Here is a 23,174-nt window from a genome sequence, read left to right as displayed (position 1 = left end):
AAGACCAGCATTTATTGCACATCACTAATTGCCCTCTGAGTAGATCGCTCGGACAATTCCAAGGACATTTGATCTTCAACCACTTTGAACGAGTTGGATCTTAAACAAAATAAGAGTGTTGCGGAGATTGTATTACAGACAATTTCTTTCTTACATTTGTGGTGATAAACTGTATTTACGGTGGGGGGGAAATATTTAAAATTGTGTCCCTGGATTGTGCCACTGATTACAATCAAGTCAAACTCCAGTACAATAGATAGGGAAAAGGGACAGTTCCACTGGGCAGCGTATAGTTCTCAGTATTGCAGCGTCACAACCCGCTAACATTTATACAATGACCTCGCATCTCTTTTCGGAGACCACAGAGTGCTTTACCTGCGTAAATCACATTGAAGTCCAGCCAGTAATGGCAACGGGAATCCAGAACCTCATCAATGAAGGCCCAGAGTACAACATCAGGACATAGTCACAAAAACCTGGAGTAACTCAGCGGGACAGGCAGCATCTCTGGACAGAAGGAGTGAGTGACGTTTCGGGTCGAGACCCTTCTTCAGACCGAGAGTCAGGGGAAAGGGAAGCGAGATATATAGACGGTGATATAATGAGATGTAGACAAAAATGTGAAAGAGTCCGAATAAGGGTCACGACCCGAAACGTCAGCGATTACTTCCCTCCTGAGACGCTGCCTGTCCTGCTGAGATACTCCAGCATTTTGTAACTGTCTTCGATTTAAACCAGCATCTGCAGTTCCTTCCTACTTCATCAGGAGGTTATGTTGAATCGGTATAAAATACAGGTTTGGACCCAACTGGTGCATCAAGCCTATTTGTGGTCACCAAACTTAATGAATGAAGCGAGGGTCATCGGGAGGGCGCAGGAGATATTCACTGGAATGGTTTCAAGGATGAGGAGATTCGGTTCGAGGGTGAGGCTGGAGAAGCGGGTGCAGGTTCTCAGTGGAGAAGGGAATTTGAAAGCTTTCACATAGGGTTGAAGCTCGGGTCCGGTGTGGAGAGGGGGAATGGGGAGCAGAGGGTCGGGGTCTTTCCCATGTGAGCGAGGTTCAAATGGGCACAGATTTGAGAGAGAGAAGCAACAAGGGAAATCTGGCTCGGAGTGTAGGAAGGAATTGCAGATGCTGGTTTGAACCGAAGATAGACACAACATGCTGGAGTAACTCAGCGGGACAGGCAGCATCTCTGGAGAGAAGGAATGGGTGACGTTTCGGGTAGAGGCGGTCTCCAGCATTTTGTGCCTATCTGAGGGAATAAGGCTTTTCAGTTTAGTTTATTGTCACGTGTTTCGAAGTACAGTGAAATACTTTTGTTGCGCGCTAACCAGTCAGCAGAAAGACAATACATGATTACAATCGAGCCACTTACAGTGGACAGATACTCGATGATGGAATAACGTTTAGTCCAAGGTTAAACCAGCAAAGTCCGATCATAGTTAAAGTGAGAAATGTTGAGGTGGGAGTAGAGATTTAAGAGTGTGGGGCGATTGTAATATGTGATTGTAGATCTGCATCGCACGCAAATAGACGCCTTGGTTGGGCGCCATCTCGGAAGCATTAGCGGCAAGAATGACCTGCAGGGGCGGGAGGAAATGCTGCCAATTGGGCTTTCGAATCTGAGTGTTCCGTGTTCCACACTCACTGATTCCACGGTGGCGCAGCGGTAGAGTTGCTGCCTTGCAGCGCTTGCAGCGCCAGAGACCCGGGTTCGATCCCGACTACGGGTGCTGTCTCTATGTTCAACCCCGTGAGCGCGTGCGTTTTCTCTGAGATCTTCGGTTTCCTCCCACACTCTAAAGTCGAACAGCTATGTAGGTTAATTTACTTGGTGGATGTGTAACATTGTCCCTAGTGTGTACAGGATAGTGTTAATATTCAGCCTGACGAAGGTCTCGACCCGAAACCTGATATATTCCTTCGCTTCATGGATGCTGCCGCACCCGCTGATTTTCTCCAGCAATTTTGTCTACTGCTGCATGAGAGACAGGTGCACTGTTGTGGAATAAAATAAGGGCGGAGGGAGGTCTCCGTCCATCCTGATCCCGGGCTGTGAACGGAGATGCGGGCGGCGGGTTCCACTGCCCAACAGGTGCAACGTCTCCTCAGGTTACACCCGAGGCTTCCTTAGCGCCGGGCCCCGTCCCTTTCTGTCCTGCCTTAGTCTTTCTCGTCCATATTCAGGCCAGTTTAATGTCCAATCTACCCCTCCCTCGTGTGAGATGAGCTGGAAGCGGCCAGGACATCTTCACACTGAACACTTGCAGCCAAGTAGTATTAATTGCCCGGGACGCCAGCGGGCGCAGCGACACGGTGCTGTAGGGGTTGGGTTTAATTTAGTTTAGAGATACAGCGCGCAAACAGGGCCTTCGGCCCACTGGGTCCGCGCCGACCAGCGATCCCCGGCCGTTAACACTATCCTACAACAACTAGGGACATTTTTTACATGTACGAATCCAATTTTTTACATTTACCAAAAATTGGAGTGTGGGGGGGAAACGAAGATCTCGGAGAAACCCCACGCAGATCACGGGAAGAACGTACAAACTCCGTACAGACAGCACCCGTAGTCAGGATCGAACCCGGGTCTCCAGCGCTGCATTCGCTGTAAGGCAGCAACTCTACCGCTGCGCCATAGTGACGGTCACGTGACCGACCATATTCAGCAGATCCACGTCAGAGAAAACATTTTGAACCAGGAAGTGAAGATAAAATGGCTGCGAAAGACATTTTCGACAGTTTCAGCGAGGAGGCAGTTTGTCCCATCTGCCTGGATTTCTTCACCGATCCGGTGACACTGGAGTGCGGGCACAACTTCTGCCGCTCCTGTATCACACAGAGTTGGGACAGGGAGGCGAGAAACTCCTGCCCGGAATGTAGAGACGGGTTTACAGACCGCACCCTCAGGGTGAATCGGGCCTTGGTTAGACTGTCTGAGAAAGCTCGAGCACTGAGCCTGAATCTCAAAGAGAAGGAAAGTAAACTTCACTGCGAGAAACATCAGGAAGAACTGAAGCTGTTTTGTGAAACGGACAAGAAACTGATCTGTTTGAATTGTGCAACTGCGCAGGAACACAAGACTCACAGCTTCATGCTGATAGATGAAGCAATTGAATTCTACAAGGTAAAACCAAATCGATTTTGATCAATGTGTAATATTTTCTTTATTGTCTGACATTTTTATTCTCTGATCTGAACCCCAACCCCAGGAACAGGTGAAATCATCTTTCGAATCTCTCACAGAAAAGAAATCAGTGATCGAGCAAATGGAGCAGCAACAGAAAGAGAATATTTCTGGAGTTCAGGTGAGGCTTTGTACTATCGATTTCATTATTTTGTGTAATTTTGATCCCTGTGATGCCTGTAATAATGGGCACCTCTATAGAGCTCAGTAGTCGAGGACCCGAGATCTTGGGAGCGGTTGGGCAGCCAAGGACTTCACTCACTAGAGCACAGGAGTCTGAAGAATGATCTATTGCAGGTGTATAATATCACGAAACAAAATGTCAGGGTGAATACTCAGTCTTTTACACTAAGTAAGGCGTGCGAGCATGCGAGTGCATAGGTTTAAGGTGAGAGGGAACAGATTATGAACATTAATACGAACATTAAGGGCAACTTTGATAGTGGGTATATGGAACGAGCTGCCAGGGGAGGTTGTTGATTCAGGTACCATAACAATATTTAAATGATATTTGAACAAATTCTTGGATAGAAAATTTTAGAACCCGGTGAGCCAAATCCGGAGAGGTGGAAATAGTGCAAATGGGGCAATAGACAATAGACAATAGGTGCAGGAGAAGGGCATTCGGCCCTACGAGCCAGCACCGCTATTCAATCGATCATGGCAGATCATCCCCATTCAGTATCCCGTTTCTGCCTTCTCCCCATATCCCCTGACACTGCTATGCTATGCTGAAGAGCCCTATCTATCTCTCTCTTGAAAGTATCCAGAGAAACAGCCTCCAACACCATCTGAGGCAGAAAATTCCACAGACTCACAACTCTCTGTGTGAAAAAGTGTTTCCTCATCTCTGTTCTAAATGGCCAACCCCTTATTATTCAACTGTGGCCCCTGGTTCTGGACTCCCCCAACATCGGGAACATGTTTCCTGCCTCTAGCGTGTCCAAACCCTTAATAAGATTCCCTCTCATCCTAACTTCCAGAGTATACAAGCCCAGCCGCTCCATTATCTCAGCATATGACAGTCCCGACATCCCAGGAATTAACCTTGTAAACCTACGCTGTACTCCCTCAATAGCAAGAAAGTCCTTCCTCCAATTAGGGGACCAAAACTGCACACAATACTCCAGGTGTGGTCTCAGTAGGGCCTTGCCCATCTGCAGAAGGACCCCTTTGCTCCTGTACTCAACTTCTCTTGTTATGAAGGTCAACATGCCATTCGCTTTCTTCACTGCCTGCTGTACCTGCATGCTTACTTTCATTGAATGTTCAACAAGGACCCCCAGATCCCGTTGTACTTCCCCTTTTCCCAACTTGACACCATTCAGATAATAATCTGCCTTCCTGTTTTTGCCAGTAAAGTAGATAATCTCACACTAATCCACATAAAACTGCATCCAACCACTCCCCCAACCTGTCCAAGTCACCCTGTATTCTCATAGCATCCTCCTCACAGTTCACAATGCCACCCAGCTTTGTGTCATCAGCAAATTTGCTAATGTTACTTTGAATCCCTTCACCTAAATCATTAATATATAATGTAAATAGCTGCCGTCACAGCACCGAGCCTTGCGGTACCCCACTAGTCACTGCCTGCCAATCTGAAACAGACCCGTTAATCCCTGTCTTCCAACCAATTTTCTGTCCATGTCAGCACTCTACCCCCAATACCATGTGCCCTAATTTTGCCCACTAATCTATGTGGGACCTTATCAAATGCTTTCTGAAAGTTCAGGTACACTACATCCACTGGCTCACCTTTGTTCATTTTCCTAGTTCCATCCTCAAAAAATTGCAGTAGATTAGTCAAGCATGATTTCCCCTTCATAAATCCATGCTGATTCGGACCGATCCTGTTCTACTGATCTGCTATCCAAATGTGCCGCTATTACACCTTTAAGATTTGACACCTACACCTTCCCCACCATCGATATCAGCCTAACTGGTCTCTGTTTTCTCTAACATTAGCTACCCCCCCACCCCCCTCAATCCACACGAACTGTTCCTGAATCTATAGAATATTGTAAAATGATCACCGATTCATCCACGATTTCTAGAGGCACTTCCTTAAGTACCCTGGGATGCAGACCATCAGGCCCTGGGGATTTATCAGCCTTCAGTCCCATCAGTCTATCCAACACCATTTCCTGCCTAATGTGGTTTCCTTCAGTTCCTCCGTCACCCCAGATCCTCTGGCCACTACTGTATCAGGAAGAATGTTTGTGTCCTCCTTAGTGAAGACAGATCCAAAGTACCTGTTCAACTCATCTGCCATTTCCTTGTTCCCCATAATAAATTCACATTTTCGGTCATCAAAGGTCCAACTTTGGTCTTAACTAATTTCACATACCTAAAGAAGCTTTTATTATCCTGCTTTATATTCTTGGCTAGCTTACCTTCGTACCTCATCTTTTCTCCCCATATTGTCTTTTTGGTTATCTTCTGTTGTTCTTTAAACATTACACAATCCTCTTGCTTCCCGCTCATCTTTGCAACATTGTACTTCTTCGCATTAATTTTTATACTGTCCCTGACGTCCCTTGTCAGCCATGGTCGTCCCTTTCTCCCCTTGGAATTTTCCTCCTAGGAATGAACTGATCCTGCACCTTCTGTATTATTCCTAGAAATACCTGCCATCTTTGTTCCACTGTCATCCCTACTAGTGTATTTTTCCAGTCAACTTTGGCCAGCTCCTCCCTCGTGGCCCCATAGTCCCCTTTATTCAACTGCAACACTGACACCTCCAATCTACTCTTCTCCCTCTCCAATTGTAGATTAAACCTGACCATGTTATGGTCGCTGCCTCCTAATGGCTCATTAACCTCGAGGTCCTTTATCAAATCCGGTTCATTACATTACACTAAATCCAGAATTGCCTTCTCCCTGGCAGGCTCCAATACAAGCTGTTCTAAGAATCCATCATGAAGGCAATCTCCAGAGTCCCTTTCTTGGGGTCCAGTACTAACCTGATTTTCCAAGTCTACCTGCATGCTGAAATCTCCCATAACAACCACAGCATTACTTTTGCTACATGCCAATTTTAACTCCTGATTCAACTTGCGCCCTATGTTCAGGCTACTGTTTGGGGGGCTGCAGATAAGTCCCATTAGGGTCTTTTTACCCTTACAATTCCTTAATTCTATCCATACTGACTCCACATATCCTGTTCCATCAGTCTACCCAACACCATTTCCTGCCTTATGCGGATTTATTTCAGTTCATCCGTCACCCCAGACCCTGTGGCCACTAGTACATCAGGAAGCTTGTTTGTGTCATCCTTGGTGAAGACGGATCCTAAGTACCTTTTCAACTCATCTGCCATTTCCTTGTTCCCCATCATAAATTCACCTTTGATGTCTTCAAGGGTCCAACTTTGGTCTTAACTAATGTTTTCCTCTTCACATACCACAATAAGTTTTTACTCTCCTCTTTTTTACACTTGGCTTGCTTACCTTCGTACCTCATCTTTTCTCGCCGTATTGCCTTTTTGGTACCTTCTGTTGCTCTTTAAACATTACTGAATCCTCTTGCATCCCGCGCATCTCTGCTACGTTGTACGTCTTCTCTTTTATTTTTATACCATCCATGACTTCCCTTGTCAGCCACGGTCGCCCCTTACTCCCCTTGGTATTTTTCTTCCTCTTTGGATTCTGCACATTTTGTATATTCCCAGAAATACCTGCCATTGTTGTTCCACTGTCATCCCCGCTAGGGTATCTTTACAGTCAATTTGGCCAACTCCTCCCTCATGGCTCCATAGTCCCCTTTGTTTAACTGTAACACTGACACCTCCAATTTACCCTTCTCCCTCTCAAATTGTAGATTAAAACTCACCATATTATGGTCACTGCCTCCTAATGACTTCTTAACCTCAAGTTCCTTTTATCAAATTTTGGTTCATTACATAAGGTCATGTCGGTTACATTACTTTCACCAGATATTTCAGATTTAGCAAGACGAGCTCTTGAATTGCCAAGGCAATGATAGCTATGGATAAATACGGGTAAATAGAATTAGTGTAGATACGTACAGAGCCCAGCATGGACATGTTGATCCGAAGGGACTATTTCTGTCAAGGGACTGTACAAAAGGGACGGATTGCATCTTAACAGGTGTGGGACCAGCATTCTGGCAGGCAGGTTTGCCACTGCTACACGGGTGGTTTTAAACTGAATAAGGGGGGTGGGGTGTCGAATGGGCTAGTGGAGGATGGAGTTAAAGGGAAAGGGTTTCTTAAATGTGTGAGCGTAGAGACAGAGGGGTGTAAAATGAGGGTAGAAGCAATAGGTAGCAAGGTGAAAAGTAAAAGTGGCAGGCCGGAAAATCCAGGGCAAAAATCAAAAAGGGCCACTTTTCAACAAAATTGTATAAGGGGTAAGAGTGTTGTAAAAACAAGCCTGAAGGCTTTGTGTCTCAATGCAAGGAGCATTCATAATAAGGTGGATGAGTTGAATGTGCAGATAGCTATTAATGACTATGATATAGTTGGGATCACGGAGACATGGCTCCAGGGTGACCAAGGCTGGGAGCTGAACATCCAGGGATATTCAATATTCAGGAGGGATAGAGAGAAAGGAAAAGGAGGTGGGGTAGCGTTGCTGATTAGAGAGGAGATTAACGCAATGGAAAGGAAGGACATTAGTTTGCAGGATGTGGAATCGGTATGGGTAGAGCTGCGAAACACTAAGGGGCAGAAAACGCTGGTGGGTGTTGTGTACAGGCCACCTAACAGTAGTAGTGAAGTTGGAGATGGTATCAAACAGGAAATTAGAAATGCGTGCGACAAAGGCAAAACCGTTATAATGGGTGACTTCAATCTACATATAGATTGGGTGAATCAAATTGGCAGGGGTGCTGAGGAAGAGGATTTTTTGGAATGTATGCGGGATAGTTATCTAAATCAACATGTAGAGGAACCAACGAGAGAGCAGGCTATTTTAGACTGGGTATTGAGTAATGAGGAAGGGTTAGTTAGCAGTCTTGTTGTACGTGCCCCCTTGGGCAAGAGTGACCATAATATGGTTGAGTTCTTCATTAGGATGGAGAGTGACATTGTTAATTCAGAAACAATGGTTCTGAACTTAAAGAAAGGTAACTTTGAGGGTATGAGACGTGAATTGGCCAAGATTGACTGGCAATTAATTCTAAAAGGGTTGACGGTGGATATGCAATGGAAGACATTTAAAGACTGCATGGATGAACTACAAAAATTGTTCATCCCAGTTTGGCAAAAGAATAAATCAGGGAAGGTAGTGCATCCGTGGATAACAAGGGAAATCAGGGATAGTATCAAAGCGAAGGATGATGCGTACAAATTAGCCAGAAAAAGCAGCATACCGGAGGACTGGGAGAAATTCAGAGACCAGCAGAGGAGGACAAAGGGCTTAATTAGGAAAGGAAAAATAGATTACGAAAGAAAACTGGCAGGGAACATAAAAACTGACTGCAAAAGTTTTTATAGATATGTGAAAAGAAAGAGATTAGTTAAAACAAATGTAGGTCCCTTGCAGTCAGAAACGGGTGAGTTGATCATGGGGAACAAGGATATGGCGGACCAATTGAATAACTACTTTGGTTCCGTCTTCACTAAGGAAGACATAAATAATCTGCCGGAAATAGCAGGGGATCGCGGGTCAAAGGAGTTGGAGGAATTGAGTGAAATCCAGGTTAGCCGGGAAGTGGTGTTGGGTAAATTAAATGGATTAAAGGCCGATAAATCCCCAGGGCCAGATAGGCTGCATCCCAGAGTACTTAAGGAAGTAGCTCCAGAAATAGTGGATGCATTAGTAATAATCTTTCAAAACTCTTTAGATTCTGGAGTAGTTCCTGAGGATTGGCGGGTAGCAAACGTAACCCCACTTTTTAAGAAGGGAGGGAGAGCGAAAACGGGGAATTACAGACCAGTTAGTCTAACATCGGTAGTGGGGAAACTGCTAGAGTCAGTTATTAAAGATGGGATAGCAGCACATTTGGAAAGTGGTGAAATCATTGGACAAAGTCAGCATGGATTTACAAAAGGTAAATCATGTCTGACGAATCTTATAGAATTTTTCGAGGATGTAACTAGTAGCGTGGATAGGGGAGAACCAGTGGATGTGGTGTATCTGGACTTCCAGAAGGCTTTCGACAAGGTCCCACATAAGAGATTAGTTTACAAACTTAAAGCACACGGCATTGGGGGTTCAGTATTGATGTGGATAGAGAACTGGCTGGCAAACAGGAAGCAAAGAGTAGGAGTAAACGGGTCCTTTTCACAATGGCAGGCAGTGACTAGTGGGGTACCGCAAGGCTCAGTGCTGGGACCCCAGCTATTTACAATATATATTAATGATCTGGATGAGGGAATTGAAGGCAATATCTCCAAGTTTGCGGATGACACGAAGCTGGGGGGCAGTGTTAGCTGTGAGGAGGATGCTAGGAGACTGCAAGGTGACTTGGATAGGCTGGGTGAGTGGGCAAATGTTTGGCAGATGCAGTATAATGTGGATAAATGTGAGGTTATCCATTTTGGTGGCAAAAACAGGAAAGCAGACTATTATCTAAATGGTGGCCGACTAGGAAAAGGGGAGATGCAGCGAGACCTGGGTGTCATGGTACACCAGTCATTGAAAGTGGGCATGCAGGTGCAGCAGGCAGTGAAGAAAGCAAATGGTATGTTAGCTTTCATAGCAAAAGGATTTGAGTATAGGAGCAGGGAGGTTCTACTGGAGTTGTACAGGGTCTTGGTGAGACCACACCTGGAGTATTGCGTACAGTTTTGGTCTCCAAATCTGAGGAAGGACATTATTGCCATAGAGGGAGTGCAGAGAAGGTTCACCAGACTGATTCCTGGGATGTCAGGACTGTCTTATGAAGAAAGACTGGATAGACTTGGTTTATACTCTCTAGAATTTAGGAGATTGAGAGGGGATCTTATAGAAACTTACAAAATTCTTAAGGGGTTGGACAGGCTAGATGCAGGAAGATTGCTCCCGATGTTGGGGAAGTCCAGGACAAGGGGTCATAGCTTAAGGATAAGGGGGAAATCCTTTAAAACCGAGATGAGAAGAACTTTTTTCACACAGAGAGTGGTGAAGCTCTGGAACTCTCTGCCACAGAGGGTAGTCGAGGCCAGTTCATTGGCTATATTTAAGAGGGAGTTAGATGTGGCCCTTGTGGCTAAGGGGATCAGAGGGTATGGAGAGAAGGCAGGTACGGGATACTGAGTTGGATGATCAGCCATGATCATATTGAATGGCGGTGCAGGCTCGAAGGGCCGAATGGCCTACTCCTGCACCTAATTTCTATGTTTCTATGTTTCTGCACTTCAGGACTCGAGATTCACTCGCCAAATGTCACCTTCCATGTCATAAGGAAACACAGCAGAGTGACATAATATATTGATTTTAACTTTTCATCTGACAGGAAGAGTCACACAACCTTCAGTCACAGATCACATCCCAGTTTGCTGAACTGCACCAGATATTCACTGAGAAAGAGCAGCGCTTCCTTGGAGATATCCGGGAGGAAGAGAAAAAGATTGTAAAAAGAATGAAGAAAAATCTTCAAGATATTCAAGAGAATTTAAATTCCATTCAAGAGGAACTCTCAAAGTTACAGGAACAGATCGACCACAAGGCCGATGTGATATTTCTTAAGGTAAGGAGTTACACTACAGTTTGGATAAGTGAGAGTGCACAGTCACAAAATGGTGGGTTACATTTCTGAAATAAATGCTGCATTTACCAGTAATTCAGTACTGGGTCAATGTTCCGTCTGTTCCATCTACTCACCACATTCGACAACAATGCCCCAAATTCCCCTCTCTACATCATGGACATTCGGCCCATCCACTGCTGTCAGTTTTCCTGCTCCGCACAAGCCTCTCCCCACCTACTCACAACATCCACCAACAGTGCCCACAGTTGCCACATCTCTCGTGTTTATCCACATTTATCCACGTCCCCATGAAATTACCACTCCTGTGGTAGAGGGTTCTATATTATCTTGACTGAATCTCTAGTGGAACTTTTGAAAGACCACCTGATATTTCATCTTCAATTCACTTTCTTATTATGATCTGATACTTCAATGTTTAATCTTGCATTAAATGTTGTACCCTTTATCCTTTATCTCCACACAGTGGACGGCTTGTTTTTACACATGTACAGTTTTTTCATTGACAGGATAGCAGGCAAACAAAGGCTTTTTGCCGTACATCAGTACATGTGACTGTAATAAGTTAATTAGTTCAGAAGTGATCGGAAAAGTAGTAGCCCATCAAGTCTACTCCGCCATTCAATCGTGACTGATCTGCCTGTTCTAATCCCATTCTCCTGCCATCTCCCCATACCCCTGACACCCGTACTAATCAAGATAATATTAAATTCCGTTAATTTTCCTTTAATTAGCCAAAGAAACTCACGAAGTGTGCAGTCTTTCCTGTAAGTTTGATCCTCAGATCAATGGCAGATTTTTCACTAACACTCCTTGCACATTCTTGGTTCTTTGTTCATTTGTGTAATACCCTCAAGCTGTGTCAGCTGGGGTCAGAGTTGGGAAATGGGAATTTTCAGCAGCTCCTAAAGTTCTATGGAATGGTTTCCGTTGTGATGTGAACCATCAGTCCCAATGAATTCAGGTGGAATAAATCAAGTGTTGGAGCAACTCTGCGGGTTGGGCAACAATCAAAACAAAAGATGAAGCGTACAAATTAGCCAGAAAAAAACAGCCTACCAGAGGACTGGGAGAACATAGATTATGTAAGAAAACTGACAGGGAACATAAAAACTGACTGCAAAAGCTTTTATAGATATGTGTAGAGAAAAAGATTAGTTAAAACAAGTGTAGGACCCTTGCAGTCAGAAAATGGTGAATTGATAATGGGGAACAAGGACATGGCAGACCAATTGAATAACTACTTTGGTTCTGTCTTCACGAAGGAAGACATAAATAATCTGCCGGAAATAGCAGGGGACCGGGGGTCAAATGAGATGGAGGAACTGCGTGAAATCCAGGTTAGCCGGGAAGTGGTGTTAGGTAAATTGAATGGATTAAAGGCCGATAAATCCCAAGGGCCAGATAGGCTGCATCCCAGAGTACGTAAGGAAGTAGCCCCAGAAATAGTGGATGCATTAGTGATAATTTTTCAAAACTCTTTAGATTCTGGAGTAGTTCCTGAGGATTGGAGGGTAGCTAATGTAACCCCACTTTTTAAAAAGAGAGGGAGGGAGAAAACGGGGAATGGCAGACCAGTTAGTCTAACGTCGGTAGTGGGGAAACTGCTAGAATCAATTATTAAAGATGGGATAGCAGCACATTTGGAAAATGGTAAATTCATTGAAGGCTTTCGACAAGGTCCCACATCAGAGATTTGTATACAAACTTAAAGCACACGGTATTGGGGGTTCAGTATTGATGTGGATAGAGAACTGGCTGGCAGACAGGAAGCATAGAGTAGGAGTAAACGGGTCCTTTTCACAATGGCAGGCAGTGACTAGTGGGGTTACCGCAAGGCTGAGTGCTGGGACCCCATCTATTTACGATATATATTAATGATTTGGACGAGGGAATTGAATGCAACATCTCCAAGTTTACGGATGACAGCTGGGGGGCAGTGTTAGCTGTGTGGAGGATGTTAGGAGGCTGCAAGGTGACTTGGATAGGCTGGGTGAGTGGGCAAATGCATGGCAGATGCAGTATAATGTGGATAAATGTGAGGTTGTCCACTTTGGTGGCAAAAACAGGAAAGTAGACTATTATCTGAATGGTGGCCGATTAGGAAAGGGGGAGATGCAACGAGAACTGGGTGTCATGGTACACCAGTCATTGAAAGTAGGCATGCAGGTGCAGCAGGCAGTGAAGAAAGCGAATGGTATGTTAGCATTCATAGCAAAAGGATTTGAGTATAGGAGCAGGGAGGTTCTACTGCAGATGTACAGGGTCTTGGTGAGACCACACCTGGAGTATTGCGTGCAGTTTTGGTCTCCTAATCTGTGGAAAGACATTCTTGCCATAGAGGGAGTACAGAGAAGGTTCACCAGACTGATTCCTGGGATGTCAGGACTTTCATATGAAGAAAGACTGGATAGACTTGGTTTCTACTAGCTAGAATTTAGAAGATTGAGGGGGGATCTTATAGAAACTTATAAAATTCTTAAGGGGTTGGACAGGCTAGATGCAGGAAGATTGTTCCTGATGTTGGGGAAGTCCAGAACAAGGGGTCACAGTTTAAGGAAAAGGATGAAATCTTTTAGGATCGAGATGAGAAAAACATTTTTCACACAGAGAGTGGTGAATCTCTGGATTTCTCTACCACAGAAGGTAGTGGAGGCCAGTTCATTGGCTATATTTAAGAGGGAGTTAGATGTGTCCCTTGTGGCTAAAGGGATCAGGGGGTATGGAGAGAAGGCAGGTACAGGATACTGAGTTGGATGTTCAGCCATGATCATAGTGAATGGCGATGCAGGCTCGAAGGGCCAAAATGGCCTACTCCTGCACCTATTTTCTATGTTTCTATCTGCGGGGGATTTGGATGGGTGACGTTTCGGGTCGGGACCCTTCTTCAGATTGTTGTTGTGAGGGGTGGGGAGCTGGAAAAGCGATGGAGTTTGACAAAGCCTCATGACAGGCAAAGGATACAGGCGAGGGAGGTTTGCCTGGCAGTTGTGTGGACATCGGCTAGAGAGGAAAAGCATAGAAAGGGGGTCAGGTAAGAAAAGAGGAGAGATATGTTGCCAGATGGAGGATTAGAGGAGAAAGGGTTCTGGGGGAATGGGTAAGAGAGCGGGTTGGTGTGAAAAGTGGAAGCTCATTAAGTTGGGCACATGGAAGAAATGGGGTAATGGGGAGAGAGATTGTGTTACCTAACATTGGAGATGTCAATGTTCATTCTGCTGTGTTGTAAACTACCCGAGCGGAATATGAGGTGCCGATTTTCCATTTAGCGTGTGACCTCACTCTGTTAATGGAGGAGGCCCAGGACTGGAAGAACAAAATGGAAATGAGAAGTGGTGTTGGAATGTTTAGTAACCGGGATGTTCCGCAGATCTGGGTCACTTAGTCTACGTTGGGTCTCGATGATGTACAGGAGGGGGCCGAACCGAAGCGTCACCAATCCACATCCTCGTGAAATGCTGCCTGCTACGCCGTGTTCCAGCACTTTGTGTTTTATATAAGATGGCATTTTGCATTTCTTGTATCTCAATGAATTGAGCTTTGTGTTTTATTTATTTCAGGATGAAGCTGGTCGGGAGAGCAGGTAGGACAAGCTCTTGACTGAAACTCTGCGTGGATGTGTAATGTAACACCATTGACATGCTCAATGTATCACCATGTGTTTACTGTTTGCAGTGCGAGTGTTGATACTGAATCGTTGTCAGTGACAGACGCTGCCCCGGCCTTTGAAACGATCTATCGCCCCTTTGTGTTGAGCACAATGATAACAGAAATATCTGATGCCATTAAGCGGTTTAGCTTTTCACCTTACGGTAAAATTATTGAATTCTCTGTTTTTTTTAAACTAACATACACCCCCCCCTCCCACACACGCACGCACACACACACCTTCTCCCTCCATCCCCCACCCCGTCCTCCTGCAGATTCTTGACCCCCCCACCACCATCATTTCCCTGTACCTCACCTGCACTCGTATCCATTTCTCCCCTCCACCACATCCTCCACCACATCCTCCACCACATCCTCCACCACATCCTCCACCACATCCTCCACCACATCCTCCACCACTTCCTCCACCACATCCTCCACCACATCCTCCACCACATCCTCCACCACATCCTCCACCACATCCTCCACCACATCCTCCACCACATGGACATCCCCACCTCTGGCTTCACAATGCACACCCCCTTCCATCCTTATCTCACACCGTTTGTCTTTCCCTCCCTGGCATTCATCCAACAATTGGCCTATCAAAACAATCCTCTCGCTGGTATCCGCCTCTCACTTGTGTTGGGTGGAGATAGAATCCCACCACTAGGCACAACTTCCCATCCCCACCCCTTTCCGCTTTCCGCAGACCGTTCCCTCTGCAACTCCCTGTTTCACTCGTCCCTTCCCACCTAAACCACCCTCTCTCCAGCTATTTCCTCCTGCAACCGCAGGAGTTGCAACACCTGTCCCTATACCTCCTCCCAACGACTTCGTCCAAAGACCACGACAGTCTTTTCAGGTGAGGCAGAGGTTCATTTGCACCTCCTTCAACCTCATCTACTGTATCCACTGTATCAGGCACGGTCTCCTGTATATTGTGGGGTACTGATTGTAGATGATCAGCCATTATCAGATTGAATGGCGGTGCTGGATCGAAAGGACAAATGGCCTACTCCTGCACCAATTGTCTATTGTCTATATGGCGAGACCAAGTGCAGGCTTGGTGATCGCTTCACTGAACACCTCCGCTCAGTCTGCCTAAATATACCAGATATCCCGGTTGCTAAACAGTTTAACTCTCCCTCCCATTCCCACATTGACATTTCTGTCCTGGGCCTTCTCCATTGTCAGTGTGAGGCCAAGCGCAAATTGGAGGAACATCAGCTCATATTTAATTTGGGCAGCTTACAACCCAGAGGTATGAATATTAACTTTTCTAAATTCAAGGAGCCCTTCCTTTCACTCACTCTACATCCCTCCCCATTCACAGTTCTCCAACCAGTTTGACTGTCTCCGATTACATTTTATCTCTGTTTGCTTTGTTGTTACCTTCTCCCAGCCAACATTGATCTATGCTACATTTATCTTGATCTCCATCCCTTTGTTAACGTTTTCACACCTTGCACTTCCTTATCTCGGTCTCTCCCTCTCCCCTAACTTCGGTCTCGACCCGAAACGCCGCCCATTCCTTCTCTCCAGATATGCTGCCTGTCCCGCTGAGTTACTCCAGCATTTTGTGTCTGTCTTTGAAACAAAACCTATACATGTTCTGCAAAGATGCTGACCCAGCCTCTGTTAATTACTTCAGCACATTCTGTCTCTTTAGTAAACTTGCATCTGCAATTCATTCTGTTAAATAAAACGGACATAGATTAATTTATCCTCATTTATCAGACACATGTGAGTAACGTGTAGATGCAGAGCTTGTGTGGAATTATGGGCTGAGGGGGAATTGTCGTTTTATTCCAGTAGCAAACGCAGCTGCCGGGAAGATTCACTTTCACACAGGCAGCTGGAGATGGGAGATCCCTGAACACAGCCGACAGTCACACCCCTCCCTCTCCACCACATCTCTACCTCCTCTTTAACCACCTCTAGTTACCACTCGCATCAACCTCCTCTTCCTACAATCTCCACCCCATGCACCCCCCCCCCCCCCCCCCCCCCCCCCCCGCCCCACCACTATTTCCCACCACGACCAGCAAGGGGGAGAAACCCCGTGCAAGGCGTCAGTTGTTCTCCCGCCGGTGCCTGAAGCCGAGCGGCTTCTCCCCCGGTCCCGGGGCCGCGCTGCCCGAGTCTCCCCCCGACCCCCGGGGACTCTCTGATTCTCTGCTTCTCCCCCCAGTCTCCGTCACCCTGGATGTGGAAACAGCGCATGCGCGGCTCGAGGTGTCTGATGATCGGAAGAGGGTGAGATGTACCGAGACCGAGAGGCGTCTCCCTGACACCGGGAAGAGGTTTACAGTCAATTCGCGTGTGATGGGATCGGAGGGATTCACATCGGGGAGACATTACTGGGAGGTGGAGGTGGCGGGGGGTCGGAGATGGAGGCTGGGAGTCGCCGCAGAGCCTGTGGAGAGGAAGAGACGGGAGACTGGATTCTGGAGCATCATGCGGCTGGATGACGAGTTTAATGCATCCACCTCCCCTCCATCCCCTCTCCCCGCCCGTCCCATCCCCGGGAGGGTGGGAGTTTATCTCAGTTACGAGTCCGGGACAGTTTCATTTTACGACGCGGACACCAAGTCCCATCTCCACACCTTCACTGGGAATAAATTCACGGAGAAACTTTATCCTTTGTTCGGTATTTGGGATGAAAACCAGTGGCTGAGAATCTGCTCCGGTTCCGCTACGGGTGTGTAAAAGGGTCGGGTCCCGGGACCGTCGTCAGGAGCGGGGCTCAGGGGCTGTGGGGCAGAAACCCGGTGGACAACAGGTCGGCGCTGAACGAACGGCTCCCATTTAATCCCCAAATTCCGCGTCGTGAAACAAACCCCAGTGAGCGTGGAAATAAAACCAGGGGGAATGTAAATGTGGGAAGAGTGAAATAAACAGCAACTAAAATCAGAACTGTCTGTCGATCCGTTCATTTTAAACCGTTAACCGCGTCCGGCAACGGAACAGAAATTACTTTTGTGAAAATATAAAGATTGAAACAATCTCCCTTCCCGCGGGTTCAGCAGCAGCCGCGGGCGGCGGGTCCTGAGCACCGGGCTCCCCCGGGTCCTAAAGTCCGTCGACTCATTGTATTTACAGCCTGTTTGCAGCATTTGCTCTCCACACAACAGATTCGTTTTCTTCGGAACGGATCTTTGGAAGAATGGGTTCAAACCGAATTCCCGGTTCCAGGTGGGAGCCCGTTGTGCTCAGGCTCTGCCTGTCTCTCTGTAGGATATGTAGATCATTCCTTGTTTCAGTCGCCGCCAGACCCCTCCCTCACCTCTCTCTCAGGTACATCATGTCTGTATCGGTGCTGCTTCCTGCTCTCGTTCACCGCTTTAACGCTTCATCTCCCTCACTGCCAGTCTCCAACCAGCTCCCACTTTCCTCTGCTCGAGCCCCGACTCTTCCCTTCGCTTTCTCGCCGTCTCTGTCGCCGTTTCAGAGAAAACCCGAGTGACCAATGTTCATTCCAAGCCCTCGGACGTCATCGGCTACTTCGTCTATCCACTACCCCTGTTTGCGCATCGGAAATGGAATATTCCCTCCAAGGTCGAGTGCGTACAGCAACAACCCGCTTACATTTACACAATGTCCTCGCATCTCTTTTAGGAGACCACAAAGTACTTTACTGGTGGAATTCTCTTTGAAGTGCAGCCAGGAATGGCAACTGAAATGCAGGAGTCAATTTACAGACAGGGACATTCACAAACAGAGTTTAAAAGCAAGCTATACTGTCCAAAGCGATTTGTGTATATTTCAATTGGAGTATTAGAAGCAGCAAGCACATCATTCAAATAAACACAATCTTTCTATTCGGTTCTTACGAATGTTACTGGTCGTGTGAATTATCCAACTACAACAGGGTATTAAATGTATCTGTTGTATTAATCTACTGACCTACAATATTGTAAGTGGGTTTGATTTCAATGAACCACCCCCTTTTACATATTTTCCTCTGATTATCTGCCTCTGTTTCTTCCCTTCTTTCACCTAATCCATCAGGTGAAACTTTAATCGCCGCCCTCAGCCCAAGAGAGAGTAATAGTCATGAGTTGTTAATTGTCATATGTACCGGGGCGGAGTAATAACATTCTTACGTGTCCTTAATCTGAGTTTGCATCTATATCACTCCTCACAACTTTCCCTCCTTAAACTGCGGGACACACTTCTGTTCCTGACTCCAATGTTAGTAAATAATCCTCGCTCCTCATTCAAGGAATGTTGCCATTCCATCCCCCATGTCCGTAATCTTCCAGATTTGTAATCAACATTCCCAACTCCCATCAAAGTTGGTTGCAAAATCTCTGACTCAGAGTCTTTTGCCTGAGCCCAGGCCTCTGTTGTGTGGGTGGACAAAGCTGAGATAGTCAAGTGGGCTTGGGATGGGTCTGCAGTTGGTCAGGCAGGATCTGTGGAGAGAGGACATGAGTTCGCATCCCGAGTCTCTGGTCGAAATTTGCCCTGACCCTGTCAGTCCTGCTGCACATAAAATAATACTGTTATTGATGTTGTTGGGAATATGAGGCACTGTTCCTCCAGTTTGTGTATGGCCTCACTCTGGCAACGGAGATGGCCCAGGACAGGAAGGTCAACGTGGGAATGGGAAGACGAGTTAAAATAGTTGGCATCCGGCAGCCCTTGGCGGACCGAGTGCAAGTGTTCAGCCAAATGGTCGGCGACTCTGGACTTTCACACGAATGTGCACCAGGCGTCACCAGGAATACAGGATGCAGTAGATGAGGTGACCGTGAACCTCTGTCTCATTTGAAAGGACGGCTGTGATCCCTGATGGAGGTGAGAGGGAAGGTACTATAAATGCAGTTAGTTCAGGCGTTCAGTTTAGTTTATTGTCACGTGTACCGAGCTGCAGTGAAAAGCTCTTGTTGCGTGCGATCCAGTTAGCAGAAAATCAAGTCACATCCAGTGTATACATACATGATAAGGGAACAACGTTTAGTGTAAAGTAAAGCCAGCAAATTCCGATCAAGTACAGTCCGAGGGTCACCAAAGAGGTAGATAGTAGTTCAGCACCGCTCTCTGGTTGTGGAAGAATGATTCAGTTGCCTGATAACAGCTGGGAAGAAACTGTCCCTGAATCTGTAGGTGTGGATCTTACTAGTGTATTGTACAGTTGTATCAAATCCTATATTTCATACCCTCACGGACCCAGCAAATACGTCAAACGCCTTCGTCACCACCCTGCCCATCCATGATGCAATGTTCATGGAGCTGTGTGTCTGCATTCCAATGTTTCTCTAGTCTGCTAAAAATAACACAGGGTGTAACTTTATAATGTGTATAATCTGCCCTGGCCTGTTTACCAACTTGCATCACACTTATCCGAGTTAATTAAATCAGCCTTTAATCCGCCCATTGGCCCAGTTCCATCCCAGATAAATGGATTCACTCTCCAAAATGTCACCACAGAAACGTAGAAACATAGAAAATAGGTGCAGGAGTGGGCCATTCGGCCCTTCGATCGAGGAGCATTTAACTGGACCATGGATGATCATTCAAAAATCAATACCCTGTTCCTCCCTGCTCCCCCATATCCCTTGATGCTGTTAACGCTAAGAGCTACACTTAACTCTCTCTTGAACACAACCAGTGAATTGGCCGCTACTGCCTTCGTTAGCAGAGAATGCCACGAATTCACAACTCCCCGGGTGAAAAGGTTCTCCCTCATCTCAGTCCGATATGACATTCTCCTTATTTTTAAACTGTGACCCCTGGTTCTGGATTCCCCCCAACATCGGAAACATGTTTCCTCTATCCAGCCCGTCCAATCCGCTAAAAAAAAGCATATGTTTCTATCAGAGGCCCACTCATCCTTCTAAATTGCAATGAGTGTTAGCCCTGTGGACCCATTCTTGATCACACGTTCACGAACACTATCCTACATACTAGGGACAATTTATTTTAACCAATGTTAGTCTCATCTCAAACTGGCTAACCATTAGAACTGAGATGAGGAAAACCTTTTACACCCAGAGAGTTGGGTGAATTTGTGGAATTATCGGCCTCAGAAGGCAATAGAGGCCGATTCACTGGATGCATTCAAAATAGAGTTAGATAGAGCGCTTAGGGCTAGAGGAATAAAGGGGTATGGGGAGAAGACAGGAACGGGGTACTGATTGTGGATGAACAGCCATGATCACATTGAATGGCTGGTGCTGACTCGAAGGGCCTAATGGCCTAATCCTGCACCTCTTTTCTATGTATCTATGTAACCATGCCGCCCACATACACATCCAAATCGTCTACATTGTTTAAACAATGTCAACAGTTGAGCCAGCACCGAGCCCTGCGGCAACCCACTTGCCCTCTGTCTCCATTCTGAGGAGCAACCCTCTACCAGCGCCCTCGGAATCCGACCTTCAGGCCAATTTTGTGTCCCATTAGCTTGTGGAAAGCGTGAAAACGCACACCTCCAGATTCAGGGACAGTTTCTTCACAGCTGTCACCAATCAACTGAATCATCCTACCACCGCCAGCGAACAGTGCTTAACTACAAACTACCTCATTGGTGACCCTCGGTCTATCCTTGATCGGACTTTAAGCTTGCACTAAACGTTATTCCCTTATCAGTATCAATACCGGGTGGCTACGTCAGCGATGGTAGCCTCGCCAACAGCCTGTCTGTCTTTTCGTCTTTTTTGTTATTTTCAGTGTGATTTAAAATATGGTTTAATCTTCTCTGGTGTGTTTTATTTGGGGGAGGGGGGAGACGGACGGGCGAAATTATTTTATAATCTCTTACCTTGCCGGAGATGCGATTGTTTTCCGGGTCATAACTCCGGTCGTTCTGCGGCCTAACATCATGGAGCTGGCGGCCTTCATTATGATGATGATACACTGTAATGTCTCGATTGTAATCATGCATTGTCTTTCCGCTGTCTGGAGTGGACGCACAAAAGCTTTTCACTGTACCTGATTTTAAAACCAAGCTCTAAAGTGCATACATTTGGGGTTTATTTTCTTTAAGCACTGAAAGCACCAAGGCAAGGAATTCGAATAAATAAACTTTTCTATTAGGTTCTTGGGCATTTTACTGGTCGTGCGAATTATCCAAATTCAACAAATGGGGATTAAATGTATCTCTTGCATCAATCTATTACTGTATCAATGTTTAGGGGGTCTTTACCCTCAAAGAGGTTCCACCTTCAGTTTCCATAAATACTTCTTGACCATTTTAATTCTACCAGAATATACACAAAAATGCTGGTGAAACTCAGCGGGTGCAGCAGCATCTATGGAGCGAAGGAAATAGGTAACGTTTCGGGCCCGAAACGTCACCTATTTCCTTCGCTCCATAGATGCTGCTGCACCCGCTGAGTTTCTCCAGCATTTTTGTGTACCTTCGATCTTCCAGCATCTGCAGTTCCTTCTTGAACACTAATTCTACCAGAAGTTCACTTGTCGCTCCTGCATTGAGGGTCTCTACACTATTCCACCTCATGCATGTGCCGTATCTGCAGACTCTTGTGTCCCAGTGAATTATGGACATCAACAACGATGAACCAAGCATTATAAATTATTATATAAGTAAGTAAGTAAGTTTATTAACCAAGTATTCACATACAAGGAATTTGCCTTGGTGCTCCGCCCACAAGTAACAACATGACATACAGTGACAGTTACGAATGACTCAGAAAACACTAAACATTAATAATAATAAAACATTAATGATAAAACACCATTGATCAAGCATGTGAACCAACAAAATACCAGATCAAAGGGAGGCTACAGATTTTCGGCTGTTGAGTAGAGCAACTACTCGTGGATAAAAACTGTTTTTATGTCTGGCTGTGGCAGCTTTGACAGTCCGGAGTCGCCTTCCAGAGGGAAGTGATTCAAAGAGTTTGTGGCCAGGGTGAGAGGGGTCAGAGATGATCTTACCCGCTCGCTTCCTGGCCCTTGCAGTGTACAGTTCGTCAATGGAGGGAATATTAACCAACAGAGGGAATGGGGGGGGGGATATGGAGGGAATATATTAAACAAATCGCATGCTTGTAGAACTTCAAAATAGCAGAATATTTTTTTAAAATATGCATCATGTCAAGAAGGTTGGTACAAATTTCATGTACGCAACCTCATGCATGTCAGGAAGTTCAGTTCGCTGCAGTGCCGCTTTCAACTGATGTCGAGCTGTCTAAATGTTTACGCGGCGCAGGGTCCCCACCTGCTGGTAAAAACCCGACACTGCGGAATCGGCCGATATATGAACCCATTGCCCGTGGGGATGGTGTATCTGGAACAGATTGCGATGCTGGAGGCCGGCATCGACGTGGGAGCAGCGGCGGTGACTGAGACACAATCCGGCATGACGAGAGAAACGAACAGGAGAGACCGCAAGAGCTGCCTGGTTGTCTAACGTGAGTAATACTTTGTGCTATTATTTGTATTGTCTTTCATCAATATCACGAGTTATAAAATACTGTTCTTAATAAACAAAACTTAACCTTCTTTTTAAGGAATTAATGTAAGTCGGTGATCAATGTCTCAGGGTGTAGATGTCGCTGCATGACCAGCATTTATTGCATATCACTAATTGCCCTCTGAGTAGATCGCTCGGACAATTCCAAGGACATTTGATCTTCAACCACTTTGAACGAGTTGGAACTTAAACAAAATAAGAGTGTTGCGGAGATTGTATTACAGACA

General features: G+C 46.0%; 1 protein-coding gene across 1 annotated transcript; it reads left to right on the top strand.

The window, feature by feature from the left end:
* The first annotated feature begins 406 nt into the window (after window positions 1-406).
* Window positions 407-22,884, top strand: LOC116989919 (nuclear factor 7, brain-like). The gene is made up of 8 exons (XM_033047473.1): window positions 407-447; window positions 2,939-3,134; window positions 3,220-3,315; window positions 10,599-10,832; window positions 14,411-14,433; window positions 14,526-14,662; window positions 16,693-16,736; window positions 22,684-22,884. Exons 1-8 carry the CDS (start codon window positions 407-409, stop codon window positions 22,882-22,884), a joined length of 972 nt encoding a protein of 323 aa, XP_032903364.1.
* The last annotated feature ends 290 nt before the right edge of the window (window positions 22,885-23,174 follow it).

The sequence above is a fragment of the Amblyraja radiata genome, chromosome 30 (genome assembly GCF_010909765.2).
Source record: "Amblyraja radiata isolate CabotCenter1 chromosome 30, sAmbRad1.1.pri, whole genome shotgun sequence".
In the NCBI taxonomy this organism is placed as follows: Eukaryota; Metazoa; Chordata; class Chondrichthyes; order Rajiformes; family Rajidae; genus Amblyraja; species Amblyraja radiata.
This window is presented reverse-complemented; position numbering and strand designations above follow the sequence as displayed.